Source organism: Pocillopora verrucosa, chromosome 5 (genome assembly GCF_036669915.1).
Source record: "Pocillopora verrucosa isolate sample1 chromosome 5, ASM3666991v2, whole genome shotgun sequence".
In the NCBI taxonomy this organism is placed as follows: Eukaryota; Metazoa; Cnidaria; class Anthozoa; order Scleractinia; family Pocilloporidae; genus Pocillopora; species Pocillopora verrucosa.
The window spans coordinates 876,931-900,725 of NC_089316.1; the positions used below are offsets into that span (position 1 = coordinate 876,931).

The following is a 23,795-nucleotide window of genomic DNA, read 5'->3' on the forward strand; positions in this document are numbered from 1 at the left end:
GCAGCGATTTTTCCAATATGGCGGAATAAAAAAAGACGTTTCAAAGAATCTTCGTAAAAACTGTTACAACTTTTATTCCTCCATCATGGTGAAAGAGCAGTTTAAAGAATCTGGAGTCACCAAGAAGATGTAAGAATTTGTACTTTGTCTGTGTGTTTAGGAGCGGTATTTGTGGTTAAAGCAGTATGTATGTAATGTTTGTACGAGAACTTACAACAGTTTTTTTTTCACGGCTAAAATTTGCGGCTTGGATCGTTAATTGCTCCAGTAATATGGATGAATTATTCTACGTTTCTTTTTTATGCTGCCTCTCTGGTCTACTGATGTTTTAACGTTTTATGTGGTGTGCACGTAATGTGCACGTGTGTTGTTTAATAGTGCAACAACGGCCAGCACTCGCAGTACCAACTAGCGTCAGCTCACCACTTTCTTCTTTCCATCACCCCATAATGCCTCCAAACTAGCTAGAGCTACGTAGAGAAAAATACTAGTTTTAAATTCAAGGAGAGATTAAGGAAATAGGGATCTGCAAACAGTGCAGGGAAAGCTGTTTAAATGCAGAAGGGGGAGGGGAGAGTAACCTGTAATAGACCAGCACCTCTTCCAGGGCAAATAGCATTATGTACAAGGGTGCAGCAAGGGGGGGGGGGGGGGGTCTAATGTTCTTGTCAAACCTCCCTTTGTAAGCCTTCTTTAAGCAAACAGCCTAGAATATTCTGGTTGTGAAAACTAGTGAATACCCTCTGTTTGACAAAGAGTGACCCCCTTTTGAAAAACTCCTGGCTATGTCCCTGATAAACCATGGTGACTGAGGATTGTATATGTTAAATATATGTTAATTGGTGTGTGTGTAGACTTCACAATAATGATTCCAATCTGCTTAAGAAGAGGTATTTTTATTAACTCTTCTCCCAGAATTTATTAACATGTAACTTCTCCCTTTGATATGCACACATTATGCAAGAAATGAGTAGTGAGAATACTCAAAATTATCACATAAAAGTTGTTAATGCAATCGATTGCCAAATTTTGTCGCTAATTTATAAGAAATGTGTAACAGCTTAAGAGAGGAGAATTAACAATCAGTTCTTGAGAGATAAAGGGTTAAAGCAGGTAATTTAGTGTTTACAACTGAGTTGAAAACGTAAATTAGCCACTGTAAAGGGTAAAAAAACTGACGTTTCAAGCGTTAGCCCTTCATCAGGGCAATTGACAAAGGGCTAATGCTCAAAACGTCAGTTTTTTTAGCCTTTACTGTGGCTAATTTACGTTTTCAACTCAGTTGTTAAAACTAAATTAGTTGCCATACTCTCCCACCGATGCAGCACCACAGTTTCTTTAGAAACTTACCCCTTTATTTAAAGGGTTAAAGCCTACGCACATGAGGCAGTGAACTGTAAAGGAAAAAGCATAACATTTAAGAATCCATGTTGTATGTTGTGTTGAGGTCTAAGCAAGAATTAAATCTAGTTTCATTTTGTGACTAAACATATTTTCTACCTCTGTTTACAGAAGCCATGTCAACTTCGGACTGTTTTCACCAGAACAAATGCACCAATATGCACATATTCATTGTGTCAGCAAAAACCTGTACAATCAGGATCAAAGCCGTACCCCTGTCCCTTTTGGGGTGCTAGATTCACACATGGTAACAAAACAGTTGCCTTTTTCACTGTTGTCTGTTTACCACCTTTTTTAAATAATTAGCTGAATTATATATTGGGTACTTTGATTGTTTAATACTTGTGATCTGTTGGAGCACAGATGCATTGGTGAGGTCACCATAAAAAACTTTTGTATCTTTTATTAAATGAAACAAATAGGTTCCATTTTGCTGTGCATATGTGACAAGAATATCAATGACATGCTGCTGCACCTTGGGTGCCACTTTTTTTCTCTTAACACAATTTGATGTCATCTTTGATTTATTGATGACTGAATAGTTGTACAGCAATATGGAATCTATTGGTTGAGAAAATAATTGAGTGTGTCCTTTCAAAGACAATATTTCATGGGAGATTAAATGAAGCTAATTTATTTGATATTGTGTGTAATGATAGGGCACAAGCACTAAAGATCGGAGCTGTGAGACATGTGGCAAACCATTGGCTGATTGTGTAGGTCACTATGGTTACCTTGATCTGGAACTTCCAATCTTTCATGTTGGATTCTTTAGGTCAACAATTGTCATTTTGCAAAGCATTTGTAAGGTAAGTCTTTTTGGATATGGGATCGCGAGATTTTTACATGCAGAGATATAGCAAATAAAGAGCTGGAGAATCAATCCCATTTACCCTATAAAATGTCATGTAATTTTAGGGGAGGGCTAGTCTGCTGAACTTTGTGTAAACTGGAATGAGACTGGCCTCACTGGGGCCATTGTGCTGTGTTCTTGGGCAAGCTAATTAACTTTGATCATGCCACTGTCTGCTAAGGAGAACAAATGGTACCAATGATGGTCTGGGGAACCTGATGAAATACTTGGGGCTGGCTGCAGTAGACTAGCATTTCATCCTGGGGCTCAGGGAGAACAATTCTCTTAATGGCTTTGTTCTAAGTAAGGTTTATTATTAATGGGTCATTACATCTGTAAGATGTTTTGTTAACCTATAAGTCACTGCTTTATGGTAAATAGTTTTTCCTTTCACTTAGACATGTGCCAGAGTACTGTTACCACCTCAAGAAAAGAAACAATTTCTTGATCAACTAAGCAGATCAGGTGTCTCATCTTTAATGAGGAAGAGCTTAAAGAAGAAGATTGTGGAAAAGTGCAAAAAGATTTCTCATTGTCCATACTGTGAGGCATTAAATGGTAACTCACTTTTGGATATCTTTTATACAAATCCTTTTAACTAAACTGTGTGTGTTTGTGCACCAGGGGTATTTCTGGCCACAACCAGATGAGAGAAAATTGTCTTCCTTTCAGCAAGAGGCTTCTAAATGACTGGTCTTCACTGTTCTTTTCCTATTCTTTCATCCTTGTTATTGAATGATATTTTGTGTGTGAAAGTATATCTCAATGTAGCTATGCTGTGCATGTGTTTGGGAAAAGGGAATGTGGGAGAAGTTGTTGTCAGTTTCATTGTGTAGTGGTAAGGTTTTGGTAACATTAAGTGCTAAGGACTAACATTACTTTCACTCCTCGTGGATGGGTGGCCAGAAAAAATGGAAATGAAGTTATCACAAATATTGTATATCCTTGGATAAGGGCCCAGATGCTCACTTAAAATTTCAGCTATAAGGAAGGGCACCTATCAGAAAAAGGGCTCTTAATTAGGGGGGTACTTGTTAAGAAACTATCAACCTCTACTGATTGGCTGTAGTTGAAACTAAAAAAGGTTTCCCTTGTATCTTTGCTATTTAATAAAGTGAGGAAGGTGGTGAAAGGGAGGTGCTCATTTGAGAAAACTTTCAATCAGTTTCTTTGTTTTGTTTTTTTTTTCAGGTTTTGTACGAAAGAGCGGAATGATGAAAATTGTGCATGAAAAGTACAAATCAGCCAGGAAGTACATTGATCCTGTTATCTCAGAGTTTCAAGCATCCTTTGGCTCGGCCATTGAATACAACAAAGAACTGGAAAGTTTGTTGAGCAGAGCACAGGTTTGTATGAAACAATTAATGGCAACCTGAGTCCTGTTTCCAAATTTGAAGGTTCGTGTGCAAAGGCTTGTTTAATTGCAGTTACAGAATTGTTTTAGACTAAAAATTCAATCTCATATTGCTGGAAAATATGAAAAGATGGAAAATGATTATGGTAGTTTTTATGGAGCAAATTTATGGTGATTTTGTATTTCTTTCCTCATTCAACAGGAAGTACTGAATCCATTAAGGGTTATCACCTTATTTGAACAAATCCCTGATCAGGTTAGTGTAAAAGTGATTGTCATTTGATTTTGATAAAAATAAAGTCAATGAAAGGAACCTATATGAGAGATCAGTTCAAAGTGGAAATGTGACAAGGAGCACTTTTGAAGTGATTACCATACAATGGTAAAAAAGGCTTCAACATTAGTTACTCAGCCTGTTTAGAGAATGCTTATTTTGTCAGGGATTACCATTTGGCATAAGCCCCACTAGGGCCCCACTGAAAACAGCTGTAGCAAGTTGGGTTCCCCTGTTAAATATTGATATTATTATTATTATTATTATTATTACTTTTCTTGCTTCATTCCCCTCCCTCCTCATCCTCCCTTTCTCCCATATTGTGGGTAAGTATTCTATCTGATTACTCAACCTTATGTTGTGCCAAGAGATGATCTGTTGTTCAGTTGCCATGGTGATCTCTTTACCATTTAGGGGACTGCTGCTTGCCTCCCATTCTCCTTATGCAGCACCTAGCCTCTGATAGATAGAAACATAGATACTTTTTTATCATTGTTTTATATTACTGCTGTATTTTCTTTATCATCTCCAGGACTGCCCTTTATTAATGATGAAACCTGAGCTGGGTAGACCAGAGAATCTTATTGTGACACGCTTGCTGGTTCCACCTGTATGCATCAGACCATCTGTAATCAGTGATCTACAGAGTGGGAGGTGTGTAATTCAGTGATGCAATTGGTTACCTGATGGCTATTATTAATTTGCGAGGCAACAGATTGAGCTTTCTCAGTGGTGCTTTATCGGTCAGGGTCTTTGTGCTTGGTTCTTGAAAGTTTCTCTTTGCTGGAAATGTGGTGACCTAGCAGATACATTGACTCTCAATTGAATGACTTCAGTTGCAGCTGTGGCTGCTTTATTGTGACTTGTTCTTGTGAAAATTACTGGACTCGTGCATTGCCTCTCTCTACCCAGGAGTTTAAATTGGTGCTGACAAACTGTCAGGGAAAGTTGATTTAATAGCGAAGAGTAATCTGCAGTGGAATAGCATTCCATCAAGGAAGAGAAGCTATACTTTGTGTTACGTAATGCAAAGGAAACTTGGAGGAACAAACTGTACAGAAACAAAATGAATTGGAGGGGGGTGGATGGAGAGTGTGGTTAACAGTGATATACAAACATCACCTCAAGGAGAAAGTAGCCATTCTTCTTGTCACTAAATATAAGTGAAAAATGGGGTGAACTTGGCTAGTATTACCTAACCTTAACTAATGATTCCTATGAATTGTCATGGAAAAGAATAAAATTGAGGGTGCAAGTGAAGTGTCAGGGAATCCTGTTACAATTTTGGTTGGTATTTGTAATCTGTGAAAGACTAGCACTCCATTAAATATTCTTTTAATTAGCTTTTGTATGTGACCAAAAAATAATCATGTCAATTTTTTTCCTTGTCACTGATAGCAATGAAGATGATCTGACCATGAAGCTCACAGAAATCATTTTCCTCAACGATGTTATTAGTAAACACAGAGCAACAGGGGCTAAAGTACAGATGATTATGGTAAGTGTGGAGTCATTTTTGGCTCAAATGATTGCACTGGGGAGCTATCAGTTCTGACTGTATATCACTTATATTAACCCTCTAACCTCTAAGAGTGACTAGCAGCCAATTTCTCCCTATAATGTCACCCCTAAATTGCATGCAAAGGTCAGGAGAATAGAGGAAATGATCACCAAGTAAAGGAGCTCTTGATTGTTTAACAAATTCTCCTTGTTAGCTCCTAAGGAAATGTATAGAGAACAGTATGGAGAATATGCATACTGATGTTAGAGTGTAAAGGGTTAAATAGCCAGCACAGGCTACCTGTGGAAGCAAAGGTTAACTGTAAGATTCTTCTTATAAATTACATACAAGATCTTGAATAGAAAACCTACTGGATATGTGGACTCAATTGCCTGACTTATTTTATATTTAGATGTGGGAAATATTATTTTATTACTTTACACACTTCTTACTTAGAACCATAGATATTTGTTGTTTATATCCATAGGAAGACTGGGATTTTCTCCAGCTTCAATGTGCTTTGTACATTAACAGTGAAATGTCAGGAATTCCTCTGAGTATGCAGGTGGGTGTGGGTTTGATTTTATATTTTCTACTACGAAGATTTCTTAGTTTTAAAGGTAGTAAGTACATCAGTCAGCCATTCAGTTGGGTTTTTATTAATTGAGTTAAGTTACTAGTTTTAAGTGAGATGGTCTGTTGGATGGTCATTCTGGCGGTTAGTATGTGGGTTGGTTAGACACTCCTGTAGTTCTTTTCTAAGTCATGTTTATCATCAGTTGGTCTTTAGTCAGTCAGTCAGTCAATCATTTGGTCAGTCTCTCAGTCAGTCAGTCAGTCAGTCAGTCCGTCAGTCCGTCACTTTAACCATCGAACAGGTTACGTAGCAAGTAGTTTTCAGAGATCTACCTCATAATATATTTCTGTTTTATACCATATTTCATTAGCCCAAGAAAGGCTCCAGAGGATTTGTGCAAAGACTAAAGGGGAAACAAGGTCGGTTTCGTGGGAATCTGTCTGGCAAGAGAGTGGACTACTCCGGACGCACGGTCATCTCACCCGATCCTAATCTTCACATTGATCAAGTAAATATTAAAATAAGTTAGAAGTTGATACTGTTTATGTTTAAGGTGTTATTTCATCACAAGGCAGAGTCCATCTCTTGCAACGTTTGACGTTTGTTTCTTTCTGAAGTTTCAGTTTTAGAATCTGTCAAAAAGCTAGGTTAGGCCCCTACAGGTAACTTCGGTTATATTGATTGAGGAAAGAATGTTATTTCATTTTTATTTGTTTAGGTAGCAGTTCCAGTACATGTGGCAAAGGTTCTCACTTACCCCGAACGAGTAAGTATTGTGTTCTATCTTCACTTACCCCGAACGAGTAAGTATTGCATTTTATCTCCAAAGCTATCTGAGATTTTTCCTTACTTTGCTCTGTGATTGGTCCAGAAATCTCGCACAACTTTCTAACCAATCAGATACAAAATTAAACCCAATCACGGCTTGGTCTCCCTTGTTTTCCCGCGCTTCAGGCAGTTTCCCTGTTTTTATTTTGAGTTCTCATTGGTTCTTAAAGATATTTTCCTTTTCTGATTGGCTGTTGTGATTGCTTTGGTTTTGGTTTTAATATGCTCAATCGAAAAGCTCTCTATTACAGCTCACTTTGATTGTTGTAAATAAAAGTTGTTCAAAAATGCTTAAAGAACTGGAAACTCAAAAGACTAGGTCCTGTTGGGTTTTAATTTTGCTCAGAGTGAAGGACAGGAAACCAGTGCAATTCTGGATTACTTTTTGACGTTCAGTTGAAAATTGTTCTATTTCCTTATCGTCCGTGTAACGCCAGTCACATAAGCTGGGAAATGTAGGATTGTTTTTGCAGTTAGTCAAGATCTTCATATGTGTTTTTCTGCAAAGTTTTGTATTATTCTCACAGGTGACAGAGGCCAACATACAACTGATGAAGCAGCTGATATTGAATGGAGCTGATAAACATCCAGGAGCCAACTTCATTCAGCAACGGCAAACAAACATCAGAAAGTTAGCTGATTCTATCTTAATTTGTCTCATTGTGTAGCATGTAAGCAGGCTTTCGATTGCGCTGCAACAGGAGCGGCCAAGCTCGCGATTTTCGAGCCGGCGAGCAATTCGAGTGTGCGAGAAGACGGCGTGGTACGGTTGTACCAGACCTCTCACAGAACTCTCGCACGCTCGCTTCGCGTGCTGGCTCGTGGATTAAATCATGGATTAAAGAATTGGTTTCTATGAGCTGCCAAAAGCGGTTCTTTTAAGCTAATTGACACTTCCACACTTTTGTGTTTGCATTTTTAAATCTCCCTCGGCTCTTATCCGTTCTCGCTTTATAGACAATGGTCTTGGAGAACGTAAAGGGAAAAAGGACAAGGCTTTTCTACAATGTCCATCGGGAGCCACGTCTCTCCTCTTTAAGTAGCCTGGGACCCACATTTAGTACATAGTAAATGGTTACTGACTGCTAACGTATTTTTCTTTTCTTTTCGTCCAGATTTCTCAAGTATGGCAATAGAAAACAGATCATTAAGGAATTGAAGGTAACCAAGTTTTCAAATCTGATATCCTTCTGTACTTTTAGCTCAAATAGAAGGAAACTTTAAAAAAATAGTTCTTAACGTAGTTTGGTTTTAGCTTTGTATCTGATGGGTCGAGACCTGGGTACTAGTTTTCTCGACCGATCACAGAGCGAAGTGAAGCGAAAGCAATGCGATGCCAGGTTACTTCCAATACTCAGTTTTGAAATTTGTCTCAGGATAAGGTAAATATTTCATGTTGTAATTTTGTTGTCTTCTTCAGTATGGAGATATCGTTGAAAGGCATCTTATGGATGGAGATGTAGTACTGTTCAACAGACAGCCCTCACTTCACAAGCTTAGCATCATGGCTCATCAGGTTTGTTAAGTGATGAAACCGTAACTTCCCCTCTCATTTCTTTTTAATCAGTTTGGTAGAGACGTTTTAAACAACGCATTCGGCTCAAGTGCATCTCCGTCTTAGCCTGATTTTTTTTTTCAGAAAATTGGTGCTTGCCGACTTTTTATTTCTTCCACGACTAAAAAACAAACAAACGAAAAAGCATCTGCACTATTTGTAACAAGTACCTCTGACGGTGCCTCAGGAAAACTTGACGAATTATTGGGAGTTTCTTGTGAGAGGTTGCGGTCATATTCAGGAGGTCATAAAGCACTCTAGGTTGTTATATGATGGTTGAGGTTTTGCAGGAAGAGGCTTACAGACTTGAAAGACTGAACCTTTTATGACCCACCACTCGAAGAATTAACTATGTTATCAACTTGGAAAGGCACATGGGCAAAAAAAAAAACCCAAACAAAAAAAAAGAACGAACAAACCTCAATGGGCATAACTGAAAATAAGCTAGCTTAAGATCTGGTTGGTTTTGGATGCTGATTTTGACTGAGGTATTCCGCTTAGTTACATGGTGATTCTGTGTTTTCTCTTTCCTTGTAGGCGGTGGTGAGACCTCACCGAACATTCCGTTTCAATGAATGTGTATGCACCCCTTACAATGCAGACTTTGACGGCGATGAAATGAATCTTCATTTGCCACAGACAGAGGAAGCGAAAGCTGAAGCGCTGACACTTATGGGGGTAGATGCAATAAATACATATATAAATCTTAGAACTTAATGTAACGCACGTATACAGGATGTTATAGAGACCATCTGAAAGTAAATTCCTGGGTCACGGCAGGGAAAGGGGTTGGGGTTACAGGCGACAAAAGTTTAGAAGAGGGGGAAAGCCACACTAAAAATTTCGAGAAGCGAAGTGCAGACATGCGGCCGAGGTGTTAAATGAAATGATTTTGATGAATGAGCTAAATCAGGGACACGTGCTTTGTGGAAAAACCGAACGAGAGAGTGATGACATAGGTTCACATAGGAGCTATCGAAACCAGTGTTCAAAATCGGAATCTAGCATCTAAAATCAGACACTTGAGTTTAAAATCAGACACTGTAAAGTTTAAAATCAGACACCAGTGTCTAAAATAATAATAATAATAATAATAATAATGAACGTTCTTTAATACGCATTTAAGAATCTCAATGCGCTTACAATTTTTACTAAGGTTGAGATCGGACGTCAGCATAATCAGGCGCCTCTGGCAGCCGCTTTAGTCCATGTAACGACCTCACCTTTTCCCCCCCATCCCACCCCAGGGGAGGACATCCATCACACAGTAATCTCGTGCGTGGGAAATTAACGTCTCCTACCCCTAACCCTGCAGGAGACGGGACCTCCATTTATTCGTCCCTATCCGAGAAGACTAGAATATCTAACCATTTCTTGATGTTGAGAAAGGAAGCATATTCTTCTCAGTTAATTTTAAGACCCTGAGTGTTGGTCCGGCCGGTATTGAACTCTCGACCTCCCGCACAGCAGTCCGGCGCTCTCCCAATTGAGCTAACCAGGCGGCGGTTTAGATGGTGATTCAGACGGCAATCAGACAGTAGAATCTAAAATCGGACACTAGTGTCTAAAATCAGACACTGGTGTCCAAAATCAGACGTAAGTGTCGAAAATCTGACGCTAGCGTCACAAATTTGACACTGATGTCCAAAGTCTGACGCAAGTATCTCAAGGTAAAGTCAGATAGCAATGTCCAAAATCAGGCATTTATGTCCAAAATTGGAACCTTGCTTCCAAAATCGGACGCTCTTGTCCCAAATCGAGTATAAACGTTCCAAATCAGATAAGAGGGTCCGAAATTGGACGTAAGCGTCTGATATCGGATGGAAAAGGCATGTGCACAGATTTTTATGGTTACATGAGTTTGAAATCCTCATGAAGACTCTACCTACATTTTGCTTTGACAAGAACCTAAGCATAGGTAGATCCGCCTTCTTTTTTAAAGAATTTGTTTAATATGGTCAAAGGCGCCATCGCCTTGATTTTGTTCGCTAAAATTTCCTAAGACCAGAGAATTCATCAACTGATAAAGTTTTTTTCTTTGTTCCTCAGGTCAAATCGAATTTAGTAACACCACGGAATGGAGAACCTCTCATAGCCGCTATACAGGATTTTATCACAGGTGCGAAAATTCAATAATAGTTGTAGAGTAAATCTTCCAACACGGTTTCTGTTTTATCTCTTTACGATGCAGGAATTCAGGGGCGAAGGAACAAAGCTGCTTTACGCGCGCTCAGTCAACTACGTCAGTTATACTTTTCCCTAGACAAAGAATAAGTCGCTCGGGACGCTGAGATCTCGAAACCCATGGGATGTTCGGGTTCCATCGGGTCACTCGAGTCACTCTGGATCAACGAGTTGTATAGCAAAGGAAGCCAACGCTGGTTGGAGCCCGAATTCTTGATTTATCTACCACAACAGAATTTTATCGGTGACTGCTTGGAAAACTCATTCATTGTCTACCTTTTAATTTCCGTGCTGTTCCAGGGGCTTATCTGCTGACACAGAAAGATGTTTTTCTTGATCGGAGCCACATCTCGCAGCTGTTGGCTTACATCCTGGCTGGGAAAGACGTGAATATCAGAATCGATCTCCCGCGTCCAGTTATACTTAAGGTGAGACTGTTGTTAACGAGTTGGGTTGTGTTTTTTGAACGAAAAGTAAGAAAGCACACTGTGACCAGAGAGGTTTCCCCAACAAATATGTCGTATCTTTTTCGTCTTTCCTTTTTCGAGTGGTAGTGACAAGCTTTTCCTCGACAATTCCTGTGGTCCAAATGCCAACATGCCAGTTTTCGAACAGGGAGACTTGTCAGAAAAAACTTGTTAAAGACGAGATTTGCTAAAGTAAATGCCGTGACATGAACACGAGCCATGGAAATATTATAGGGAAATTCTAGGGAAGCAAATGCGCTTGACAAGAAAACAATGTCACCTGTCGTTTTTAATGTGGTCTCCGCCTCGCAGTCGTTCTTTGGGATGTCACACAACGCTTCAGGGAGCATTGTGTGATGTATTCTTAGTTCTAAAGTACAAGTTACTTATAGGGGTGTACGAGTATAAATAAAGTGGTGAAGAGTGAGTAAATAAGAAGTCTGAAATACTACTTAGTTGTTTATCGACTGTTAATAGAAGTTGGAGTTAAAATTTTCCCCAGTGAAGGGTTAGCAACCTAAACGGTGGCTTTTCAAAATTAAATGCGGCAGTTTATCTTTATTTATCAACATCTAGTTGAAGACAAGCGACGCATTTCACTTGCTTACTGACACAGCACTACATGTTTATTAGAAATTCACTACTTTGTTATTAAGATGCGTGTTTTGAATTTGTTTATTTGGCAGCCAGTGAAACTTTGGACTGGAAAACAGGTGTTTAATGTCATACTAAGACCGAATATGGACATGCCAATCAAAATGAACCTTCGCACAAAAGGAAAACAGTACACGAGCGGAGAGGATCTTTGTTTTAAAGACTCTTGTAAGTAAAGTAGTTTTTTTAAATGCAAGGAGGGGGGGAGGGAGGAATGGGTGGGGCTGGGTCACGTGAGATGGATAACAATGCTTCTCTCAGCGCCTCTCTCCATCCAGGAGTAGGAATGGGTACCAACGGACTGTCAGAGAAACTTGACTTGATCTGTAGTGAACTGACTCTCCATCAATGGCAAAATTCCTCGTCACTTCACGCTGAAGGAAATCGGAGAAGCTCAGGCAGTTATTGGATTCAGTCTCGTCTGAGAATTTGTCCAAAAGCGTGAATTTAGCATATGTTTCTTTTTCATGGACAGATGTGGTCATTCACAACAGTGAGTTGATGTGTGGTGCATTGGATAAAGCTGTGCTGGGTTCTGGCTCTAAGAACAGTATCTTCTATGTGCTCCTCAGAGACTTCGGTGGTCAGGTAACTACAGTATTTTCTTTTACTACTGTTGCTTAGCAGCAAGGGGCCGTTTATTATCTATTCCCTTGGGTTGGGGGGGGGGGGTGCGTTGCGATAATATTCACTTGATCTCCCCCAAGGATCTGTAGTATTCTAGTGATCCCCCTTATTCACCCCTCCTAGTCCCCCATTTATATTGTGTTAGCGACGACTGACTCTCTTCCCCCCACCTCCCCGTTCTCCAGACTGAATGAAGAATTCGCTAATTGTATTGCTAGAATGGAAACCGTCTCGATGTGACGAGAGAAGAAAATGAAAGGGAGAAGGTTTGGAGAGTTAATATTCTGATGTTCTTTACAGGCTGCCGCAGATGCTATGTGGAGAGTGGCAAGGGTTTGTCCATTCTTTCTGAGTGAGTAGTAGATGAACATAACAAGGCTGCTGAATAACCATCAACATTTGCCAGTTAAACGTGACGCTTTCCTTTTGCACGCGACACCATAATTACTTTGTTAAATGTCAAACGATGACACAAAAGGTGTTGTTTTGTCAATTCGTGGATCAGGGATGGACGCTATAAGAGTACAAGCCTTCTATCGCTGTGGCTCCGGTTCGACTCCCATAATTTATTTCCCTTCTTCCCTTCCCTTCCTTCCTCCTTCCAAATCCAAAATTGAACGTTCCAATCCGACCTGAAATTAGTGAGCAGAGAGCCCGCGTGGGTTTGTTACAAAAAAAATCTCTCCTAACATAACTCCTTTTGGCTCAAGTTAATGTCAACACTGATATATGAAACCTCTGCGCGTCATATTGGGATAATCTTTTAGAGAAAAATAATGAAAATGTGCTGATGTAATTTTTTTATAGGTAACAGAGGGTTTTCTATTGGTATTGGTGACGTCACGCCTGGCCACGGACTTCTGCAGGCAAAGGATGAACTTCTCGATAACGGGTATGTGTATTATAACTTTCAAACTTGTCTTTCTTCTGCGCCATAAAAAAGGGCTGAAGAAGACCAACGGTATCCTTGAACCATCATTCGAAATCCCATCATGATGGCCAAGCTCCATTCAAGTATCCCATAGTGAACTTTCCGCTATATGCATCCAACCCGCTCTTACAATTTTTTTTTTGTAATTTGGTATGGTTTTTTAGTTATTCCAAGTGTGACAGCTTCATTCAGGATTTTAAAGAAGGCAAGTTGCAAACACAGCCAGGGTGTAGCGCAGACGATACTCTTGAGGTGTGTGATGATAAAAACGAACTTGATCGATGAATGATGTACGCCGCAACTGTGTGCCCGATCTAAAATGGCTACCATTTAGTCACCTACTACAACCAAATCATCATCCTTAAGGACAATTTTATCTTTTGTTTTTGTGGTGTGTACTCTTGTTAGGCTGTTATTCTGAAAGAGCTTTCTGTCATAAGAGATCACGCTGGAAAAGCTTGTCTACGCGAGCTGCACAAGACCAACAGTCCTCTAACAATGGCAGTATGTGGTTCAAAAGGTTTGTATAAGCTATCCACTGTCACCTCGTAAGAAAATTCAGTATGATCAGAGTCATGGATTAATAAACTTATGGGTTTCACTAAAAGCTAGTTGCTGGCGGTCTACCGCTGCCCATAAGACCTCTTACCGTGGATTGTTTAGCCTGAGTGCACACTCTCGTGTTTGGGCATCGCTTCACTACAGTGGCCTATGGGTAAAGTTATCGAAACCTTGAAACTGTTAAGCTAATAAATGAAATCGCGTGCATGACAGTATTGGTCAGCCGCTTTCATTTGAATTATGGCACACAAGGCCTGTTGTCGACAGACTGCAACTTTTGCGGCTTAATGAACAGAATTAAATGAAAGACTGCTCAGTGGCGTAGTTTGAATACTCACATTTCAGTTTTTTTCACTCCTGTTATTTTGTGCTTATTATTTCATAAAGAGACACTAATCGTTCTTACTTTTTTAAACATGTTTTTGTGATCAATTTTTTTATTCTGTTTTCAGGATCGTTCATCAATATTTCACAAATGATCGCCTGTGTTGGTCAGCAGGCCATCTCAGGCAAGAGAATCCCAAATGGATTTGAGGACAGAGCTTTACCTCACTTCAAACGACATTGTAAGAAATGTTTTAGCTTTGCCAGAATGATTACGATCTGTAAAAAGCGAGCCAACAAAAATAATGGACAAACAAAATACTGAACAACACAGACTGCAAACGAACATAAAAAGAAAATATATCTTTTTTTTTTTTTGATTTTGATTCTTTTTTTTTACACTATCCATTTTCCGTTCTTTACATCACAGCCAAGTCTCCGGCTGCCAAAGGATTTGTCAAAAATAGCTTCTACTCCGGCCTTACTCCCACAGAATTCTTCTTTCACACCATGGCTGGCAGAGAAGGTATTGAAAGCGAAATTTTGCTAATTTTTTTCTTGAAGTTTTGGTGACTTCAGCAAAAGTCTTGGTCCTCATAATATTTATAAAAAAATGTCGAAGACCTGCAGCTCTGATGGATCATAATGTCATCGGAAAGAAAAGAAAACAGTTTTTTTTTATTTTGGCCAATATGGTATCAATGTAATTATTGTTATCGATATCTTTTTATTGTCCTTGTCATTGTCAGTCTCATTGTTATTTTCATGCCTGTCCTAGAATTTGTGGAGGTAGTACAGATATATAGATATTTCTTTCATTGTAGGACTTGTGGATACTGCCGTTAAAACTGCTGAAACTGGATACATGCAAAGACGACTTGTTAAGGTACAAAATAACGAAAAACAAATCAACAACAAGGAAGTTTGATTTGAAAATCGTGGTAAGCGTGTTGGACTCTGCATTAAATGCGTCGGGGCCCAGGCCCTGTGTCGTGTTCCGGGGAAGTAAGTTCTTTTCTCACGTTTTCCCCGTACTTCCGGGTATATTTATAAATGGGAGACAGAAATTTGCCAGGGAACTTGACGAAATGTTGGGAGGAGGGAGAGGGGGTCGAGGGGAAACCAGGAGTGGATTAGCATCCCTCTGATTTAGGACGAGTTTCAATCAGTTAGTCACTTCTTGCTAAAGAAATCCACATGAGCTTAGTCAGTATGAGTCACTCAGCTTAGAAGACTTTACCATTTTGATTACTTGTCGTTACAGTTTAATACCTTGTGGTTGAGAGAGAAAATTGTTATCACTAAAAGAACAACAATTCTCGTTTTGGGCATATTTTTAGTCGTTGGAAGATCTCGCCACGCAGTATGACTTGACAGTAAGAAATTCAGTCGGGGACATTGTGCAGTTCATGTACGGTGGAGATGGACTGGATCCCACTGACATGGAGGGAAAGGATAAACCGCTGGACTATACGCGCGTGTTCAGTCACGTTCAGGTGAGTATAAAAAAACCGGCTTTTGATTGCATGCATTGTCCATCAGTTAAGTCCTTTATCATAGATTGTGGGGAGTTACAATTCTTCGAAAAATCAAAATATCAACAGAAAGTTTCGATAGCGGGCATTTTATGCAAAACATTTCGTGTGACAAAGCGTTAACTCTGTCAAATTTAGCGTGGTCCGAATGGACTGAGCGTCTTGTTATTGAAATCATAATAATTGTAAACGTAATTCTACTTATAATGAATGCACACTCTGTCTTATCCAAAATGAAACTCAGCAACATATATCAAAGTACCACAATTCACAGGATAACGAAAAGATATGCTTTTTGGTCTTATGGAACAACAGATAGACAACCATATCTTAGTTCAGCTCATATTGTAAATTTTTCTGTGGTGGTCCCTTAAGAATTTGAATTTTCTGTAGTCTAATCCAAAACGATCCTGATAAAGGAGTGTTTTGTTAATTTTCTTTACACACCTGCCATCAAAATGTTTTAGTATATTTCAAGACCAGCTAGTTTGGTAAGTGAGGTTGACTCATGTGCTCAAGTATTCTTCGTCTTGTTTTGTTATTAGTGTTCATTCCCTATGAAAGACGAAGAACCTCTCAGTTCAAAAGAGATTCTCCAAGTGGCTTTACCAGTTTTAGACGGCTCGGACTTTAAACACTGTGGCACGGAATTCACGAAGGATTTAAGGTAGCTCCGTAAATCTTACAATCGAACAGGATGGGCCGTGGGTCATCATTCAAATTAAGTGCTCACATAATTCGTCAGAGCTGGTGGCTTTGCAACATCTTTCTTTGTTCTGGTTGTTATTACTGAAGTTTTTTGTTTTTACGATACTCAGTCAGTTTTTTGTGTCTTCCACAGAACATTTGTTGAAGACATTGCCAAGAGAGTTGAGAAAAGACATCTGCAGCTATCTCCCTCCCAAATGAGGTAAGAAACTGTAGCTTCTCTGCAGTTTTAAATCTATGGCGAAGACGTTTCTTTTTAGGAGTGCTTACAACTTAGCTTAGCGAATTGATAACTAAGATAGAGTATTAATTTTTTTCATATTAAGGATTGTTATTTTCTTTTAATATTGCACTTACTCTGATTTTTTTTCTTTAGATAATATAAATTGTTTAAGAATTTGATAAATTCATACTGTAAACTATTCAATATTTGTAAAGCGCCACTGGATTTTTAGTAGAAGTGGTGGTATGAAAATCCAATATTATTATATTATTATATTGATTTCTCAAAAATAGCAATGAACAGACGCTTGCCCCGTTTGAATTTTATCATCCTTTACTGAACTTCCGAGATCAGATTCGTGACTCTCTTTTCCTATAAAAATGCCCGGGTAAATTAGTTAAAAGAGCTTATTTTTATATCAGGATAACTTCCTTAAGCTGATCAATTTGCCTGTTCCGATAGCCAGTTAGCTTGGTGATAAACGTATCATGTTTAAAGCGATGTTATAAGCTGATCAATTCTGGAAGTGATTTGGTAAATTCGTGTTTGTTCTCGTCTTTCCCCTAGTGCTTCTGAAACAAGTCGATCCAACGGTATGTATTTTTTACGTCCTTGTAGAAGTTTTTAAAGCCAATTATAAATAACCCAGAAAATATTTTGAGGTCGCGAGTTTTCAAGGGAGAGTCAGAAGTTAAGATGTTCGTGTGTGAGAAACGGTGGTCTGGTAGCCAACGCGCCCTACTTTAGATTTAGGGATCTGGGTTCTAGCTCTAGCCAGGACAGTGTTGTGTTGTTGAACAGGTAGATCTTCTACTCTCACAGTGGGATGGGAGATACGTCAAACTATTTCTATTTCCTTTCAGTGTTTTCATGGGTAGACCGCTGCACCAAGTCACAGCTGACGCACTTCCTGAACCTTTGCAAGGAAAAATACTCAAGAGCTAAGATTGAACCGAGCACTGCAGTGGGAGCCCTGTGTGCTCAGAGTATTGGGGAGCCTGGTACGCAGATGACTCTGAAAACATTTCACTTCGCTGGGGTAGCTTCAATGAGTATCCTTTTATTCGTTTCAGAATGGTTTTTAAGAGTTACAGCATGGTTTGTTACAGTACTCCCAGTGCTTCCAGAAGAGTTTATTTTGTAAACACTACTTTTTATAGTTTTCGAAATAATAAATTAGTGCTCTTAGAAAATCTCTGTCGTAAAATCTTGATTGATGAAAGACCAATTTGTTCAGAAATGATCAAGTAAGCTGTTACTTCTTTAATAACTTTTTATACAGTTATTCTAAGTGTACGTACATTTATAGAATACTGTTAACTCTTTAGCAACAAGTTTGCCCCCGCAGAGTAGGTCTTTTAGCACTCTTTGTCTTGATTCTTGTGAATATTTTCTGTGTCGTACAATACCTTTGTTACCTTAACTAAATCAGACATCACTCTTGGTGTTCCTCGTATCAAGGAGATCATTAACGCGTCCCGATTCATTAGCACACCAATTATCTCTGCTCCTCTGATGAATGACAAAAATGCTGACGAGGCCCGTGGGGTTAAGGGTCGCATCGAGAAAACACTACTTGGGGAGGTATGGGTTATGATCTATTGTGTGTCGTCGTACAACGCTGTTGTTTGATAAGGCTGAGCTAAAATAATTTAAAGTCGAAATAAAATCTTTCGACGCTCAATATTCAATTTCATAACTTGTTTTACCTGACAGGTTTCAGAGTTCATCGAGGAAGTGTTTCTACCCAACAGCTGTTTTATTCTTGTCAAACTGGCCATGGACAGGATTAAATTACTCAAGGTAATGAAAATTCGGTGGTATGAATGAATTTTTGCCCTAGTTATGTTAAGCAGGTTAGCACCAGTTGGTGATAATTGTACTTCGGAACACAAGCTTAAATAAATCAGAGGAAATCATGTCACAGTGTTAACTCTTTAACTCCCAGTAGTGATTGACATCTAACTTCTCCCTGTATTGTCCTTACATCATCCAGCAAACAGGTAATGAGAGTACTCAAACTTATCAAATAGAAGTTGTTGTCTTGATCTAACACCAAATTCTTGTCACTTATTTAAAAGGAAATATGTAGGAGCTAAAGGGGAGAATTGACTATCAGATCTGGGAGTTAAAAGGTTAAAGGCGTAACGTGTGGCTGTAACGCGGGGAAACTAACATAGTGAGACTTGGAAAGTAAAATGCATTAGGCAAAATTGCTTCAAACCTTGTGAGCCCCGGATATTCGTCACCTTAGCCCTAGGCTTAACCGCTGGGATATCGGGGGCTCAATTGGTTTGAAGGAATGTTACGTAGTGTTGTTCATGGAAAGCGCGGAAAACTATAGGGAGGAAGAAAGTGTGGGAAAATTAAGAAACGGGTGGCAAAAACGCGGGAAAGTATTTGTGATCAAAAGTTAAAGCTGTATAGGAGGCAAAAAACGCAGAAATAACATTATGTGGGATCGTAAAAACGCGGGAAATTACAATGTGTATTCAAAGAGCGTTAGAATGCTCGAAAACATTGAGTGGATGAAAGAACGGGAAAAGGAAGACATTAGAGGCAAGCGTGGAAAAACCTGGCGTAGGTGAAAAAGGCGGGAAAATTGGAAACGGCTGGAAAGGGCGGGAAAACACATAACAGTTGTGTCAAAACGGTCGAGAAAGCTGGGTAACGCGTAGGAGGCTGCAGGTGGCAAATAGCTGCAAAAAAGAAAAATTAAACAATGGGAAACGTGCTCTAAAATATGTTACGACGCAAAGGCTAAGTACAGCAGTATGTGCAATTATGTGGGATGTGGAGCAGTATGTGCAACCTTTAAGAAGAATTTATACGAATATTTATAGCCCTAGAAAAGTCGGGAAGTGGCAAACGAGAAGCCGTATGACCAGCGGAGGTGATTGGCGCTTAATACGGCGGAAAGCGATAGAAATATTAGAAGTGAATTGTATTCTGTCTTACAGAATGTTTTAGGCATTTTATTCATATTACGCATTTGGTTGTCACGATTGAACGACCTGCAGCAGGTGGGAAACCCTGCGGGGAAGCATGAAACTAACAAAAGATACCTGCCATGGAACGTGTTATTCGGAAATTCGTAAAAGCGGGATACTTTAAACGAGTAGCAAGCGCGAGAAACTTCAAGGGCGGGAAAATTTTCAGAACATTGAGCGCAGGAAAACTTTGTCGGATAATAATCGTCAAGATCCATTAAACTGATAGTAAAAAATCGAAAAATTTGACGGGTGGTAAACACTGTAAGCTTTTTTACATTTGTTAAAGACAGAAATACGGGAAAAATTGTGTCGGATGACAATTTCGGGTGAACATTGCGTTGATGGTGAGTGCGGGAAAGATATAATAGGCTATTTCCTTATTGCAGAGAACTTATTGTATAACGTGTTTGTTTTCACCTATCAGCTCGAAGTAGATGTTGATTCCATAAGGTTTGCAATTTGCAATACAAGAAAGCTGAAATTAAAACCTCAGGTATGAATGACCTTGGGGCTTTTATGTGTGATATACCAAGTAAGGTTTTTCACTAAGATTAACGAGCCTTCTTAGTCACTAGTTTCTTAACCATTTAAACCAGTTAGATATGTGCAATTATGATAACGTTGAAAATAGCTACATCTGTTGGAAAATTTTTTTGGGGAAGTTTTGTTATTTCCATTGTACCCAAGGTATTATCCGGTTCTCTGAAACCGAAATCAATAGGGGACTGAAAACAGGGATCAAAAGCACAGCGAAACCAGGGGCTGAAACCAGGGGCTGAAGACAGAGACTGAAAACAGGGACTGAAAACAGGGACTGAACACAGGGACTGAACACAGGGACTGAACACAGGGACTGAGGAACGGCCAAAGATTGTGATCTGCTGTGATAAACTTAATTTTCTTTGCAGCAAGTGACCGCTCTTAGCAAATCAGAGCTGTGTATTTATCCCAGTGAAAGCAGCAAGTCTTCCCTTCATTATACAATGCAACAGCTAAAATCTGATCTTCCCAACGTACTCATTAAGGTAACAATGAGTTTACAAACATTTTGAATTTTTTGAAGTTAATTTTGCTTTTTTTTTCCTTCACAGCTGACATTATGATCTTAATTTTGATTATTTTACTCTGCATTTTATTAGGGACATAAAAATGTTAACCGCGCCATCATCCATGTTGACGAAGCTCAGGGAGACACTTACAAGCTGTTAGTGGAAGGAGATGATTTGCTCTCTGTTATGTCCACAGTTGGTTAGTTCTGAGACATTCTTTGTCATACGAAATTTGTGTCAGAGCAAATTCCAGTTTTATACTGAGAGTTCTCTGTATTACCTTGGTTTTGATCGTCTGTCCTGCAATTGGTCTAGAAAACTCGGGACAATCCTTTAACCAATCAGATTTGTAGTAAATCGTAAAACAAACACGCCTCGAGTGATTGTTCTCTCTTTTTTTCTGTCTATAGGTGTTAAAGGCACAGCCGCCACTTCCAACAACACAGCTGAAGTAGAAAAAGTTCTTGGAATCGAAGCTGCCAGGCATGCACAGTAGTTCCTTTGAATATCTGCGGTAGTGCAAATAAATTTCGCACGCTGTACGGGATTCGGGAATCTCATTGTTTTTTGCAAGAGCGTTGACGACCTATAACGCACGATTTTCAGTATTTCTTTTTTTTCTCTCTCTAATAAATGCCCTTAAAGAATCCCATGTGTTCGGTCTTGAGATACCAACCTGCAAAATGCTCTGCATATGGACGCTTGGGGTGGGGTGGGTGGGTGGAAATTGGGACTTAAACCTAGTTGCTGTACGTCTTTGAATACTCTTACTTCCTGACTCAAATGATATCATTGATGTTGGTTTTGGTGTCTGACAGTTTTCCGAAACTGGTAAATTTAGGAAAAACTCTTAGCAATGTTGATTTTTTTGTTTTTAAATTGTTAATATTTTGACTCTGTGTCGTGACGTACCTCTCTTTCTCTGTTACTAGGGCAACGATAATGAACGAAATCAATGTGACCATGAAGAGTCATGGGATGAGTATCGACACTCGTCACGTGATGTTACTTGCGGACCTCATGACTTTTAAGGTGAGTGGAAATCTCTGGAGTTTTTTTTTGTTCTCATGATGGAAAAATGCATTTTTTGTCCATCTCCAATGCCATTTATTTCCTTCTACTAGGGAGAAGTACTTGGTATTACAAGGTTTGGTCTGGCAAAGATGAAGGAAAGTGTCCTGATGCTTGCATCTGTAAGTCATCTTCTTACATTGGGTTTGTCTACGTTATGGGGGGGGGGATTCCAATGACATTGGATGGGGAGGGATGGAGTACTTTTTATCAGAGGAGAGGGGAAATGTATTCGATGCCTCCTCTTTCGCTACACTGCGAAAGCCACGAAGGATAGGATAGCCATCTGACCATAGTAAAATGAGCGCAGCTGATTTCTCAGCTGTTCTATTTTGATATTTTATTCTTTCCGTTGTAGTTTGAAAAGACTTCGGATCATTTGTTTGACGCAGCTCTGCACGGTCAGACAGACTCCATTGATGGTGAGTGCAAGATAGCATACCTCATGTTATAACACCAAAAAGGTTTCACGTCTCAGGCGTGTTGTGATCCAGAAATCTTGAAGCCTTCGCAGGGTTTCATATGTTAACAAAAATATTGGAAAATTTACAATCCCAAGCGCATGATTTACCCAAGCGCGTGATATCATGATATGACACGCGATACGGGGCACGTATTATGCCTAGCACGTGGTATGGTGCACGTGGCTCGTGATATCGTTAGCACGTAATATCTTCGTTTGTTTGGTTTTCCTTGCCTTGCAGGTGTCAGCGAGTGTATTATTATGGGAATTCCTATGAGTATTGGTACAGGAATGTTCAAACTCCTTCACAAATATCCTTTTACGTGCTTGATGTTTTTGACGTTTTTGTCGAAGCTTCCATACTTCCAGTGATCTTTATATCAATTCTCATGAGTACTCTGGTGTTAACGTCTGTTTACTCCATCAGGAAACATTTATTGCTCTGTGAAAAAAAAGCTTGACTTTCAGCACTATTGTACTTCTTGGTATTAATTGAGAACAGATCCTTTGACCTTAGTTTAATATTAAATGATAACAATAAAAACACTTATGGAGCGCTGTGTCCACCAATCGTTCAGAGCGCCGTACAACAATGGTTAAACTACAAATACAAAAGCTAATAGCTGTTATAATGAAGTTAACTGAACTAGTTTAGACGAACTATTTCATGGTTTATCCTTAATATTATTTGTACGCCAGAAAAAACAGGTCCACCGAGCCGGAGAAACTTAATTTTTGACAACCCTGCATTTCATTTGCCGGAATCTGCCATGGACGTGGTGAGGTAGCAAAAGGAATGAAAACGAACTTTGCACTTATATTTGAACTGATTGCGGTTATAAAGTTGTATATACAATTAAGAGCAATGTAATTAGTCTCAAGACTGTTCTTATCGACAATTCATCCCCAAAAACATTCCTTGAAAGATCCTTAATAGGCCCATGTCACAATGTGAAATTATTAGCAAAGTTAGCTCTTACACCAAAGTCCAAATTCCAGATACCTATATAAAAATCTGCTTTCTTACATAATGATGGGGAGCCTTGATCGTCAGAATAAAAAAAATGCATATGTTTAGAAAGAACGTGATTGATTATCATCGTTTTGTGTGATTCTGGCGTAGTATGTAACCCTTTACACCCTCACATCAGTATGCATTTTCTCCATACTGTTCTGCATACCTTTCCTGAGGTGCTGATGAGGAGAATTTGTCTAACAATCAAGAGCATCTTTCGTTGGTGATCATTTCTTTTATTCTTGTGACCTTCGTGTTTGATTCAGGGGTGATATTGTAAGGAGAAGTAAGATGCTCGTCACTCTTGGGGGCAAAAAGGTTCCTCCCCTTCAATCGAAGATCTATTTAATTTAGACTTTCGTCTTGAAATACAATCCCCTTTTTGCACGACTGCTCGCTCTGACATGTCAAGAATGATTATAACATTGACTTCTATTGAACCCAAATGACATTGATTGTCGATGATTTATTACTAAACGAAGATAGAGGACCCCATTATCTGAGCGGAGCCTGGGTGAAAAGAAACAATGCTGTGGCCAAGTTCACTTGAAAACAAGCTGACATTTGTTAGTAAAGCTGCAGATAATTATTTTTGTGTGTTTATATATTTTTATACAACTACAAACCGATACAAGTTAACGAAAATT

At 39.2% G+C, this 23,795-nt stretch overlaps 1 protein-coding gene across 1 annotated transcript; it reads left to right on the forward strand.

The window, feature by feature from the left end:
- The first annotated feature begins 11 nt into the window (after window positions 1-11).
- Window positions 12-23,795, forward strand: LOC131783028 (DNA-directed RNA polymerase III subunit RPC1). The gene is made up of 42 exons (XM_066167239.1): window positions 12-129; window positions 1,513-1,648; window positions 2,061-2,210; window positions 2,653-2,812; window positions 3,446-3,600; window positions 3,811-3,864; window positions 4,415-4,536; window positions 5,281-5,380; window positions 5,871-5,948; window positions 6,331-6,468; window positions 6,679-6,726; window positions 7,316-7,419; window positions 7,904-7,949; window positions 8,209-8,304; window positions 8,881-9,021; window positions 10,393-10,462; window positions 10,828-10,955; window positions 11,681-11,816; window positions 12,124-12,236; window positions 12,576-12,627; window positions 13,083-13,167; window positions 13,371-13,458; window positions 13,615-13,726; window positions 14,220-14,333; window positions 14,522-14,617; window positions 14,916-14,977; window positions 15,432-15,587; window positions 16,172-16,293; window positions 16,468-16,536; window positions 17,125-17,150; window positions 17,421-17,609; window positions 17,990-18,141; window positions 18,274-18,360; window positions 19,975-20,043; window positions 20,459-20,575; window positions 20,690-20,798; window positions 21,010-21,082; window positions 21,532-21,631; window positions 21,724-21,792; window positions 22,029-22,092; window positions 22,375-22,444; window positions 22,828-23,795. Exons 1-42 carry the CDS (start codon window positions 86-88, stop codon window positions 22,919-22,921), a joined length of 4,194 nt encoding a protein of 1,397 aa, XP_066023336.1. The 5' UTR covers window positions 12-85; the 3' UTR covers window positions 22,922-23,795.

Excerpts from the sequence above, each read along its gene's own strand:
- LOC131783028 (XM_066167239.1), top strand. The coding sequence starts at position 86 with ATGGTGAAAGAGCAGTTTAAAGAATCTGGAGTCACCAAGAAGAT. Across the intron at positions 4,537-5,280 it reads AGTGATCTACAGAGTGGGAG|CAATGAAGATGATCTGACCA; the intron begins GTGTGTAATTCA and ends TGTCACTGATAG. Across the intron at positions 18,142-18,273 it reads AGAAAACACTACTTGGGGAG|GTTTCAGAGTTCATCGAGGA; the intron begins GTATGGGTTATG and ends TTTACCTGACAG.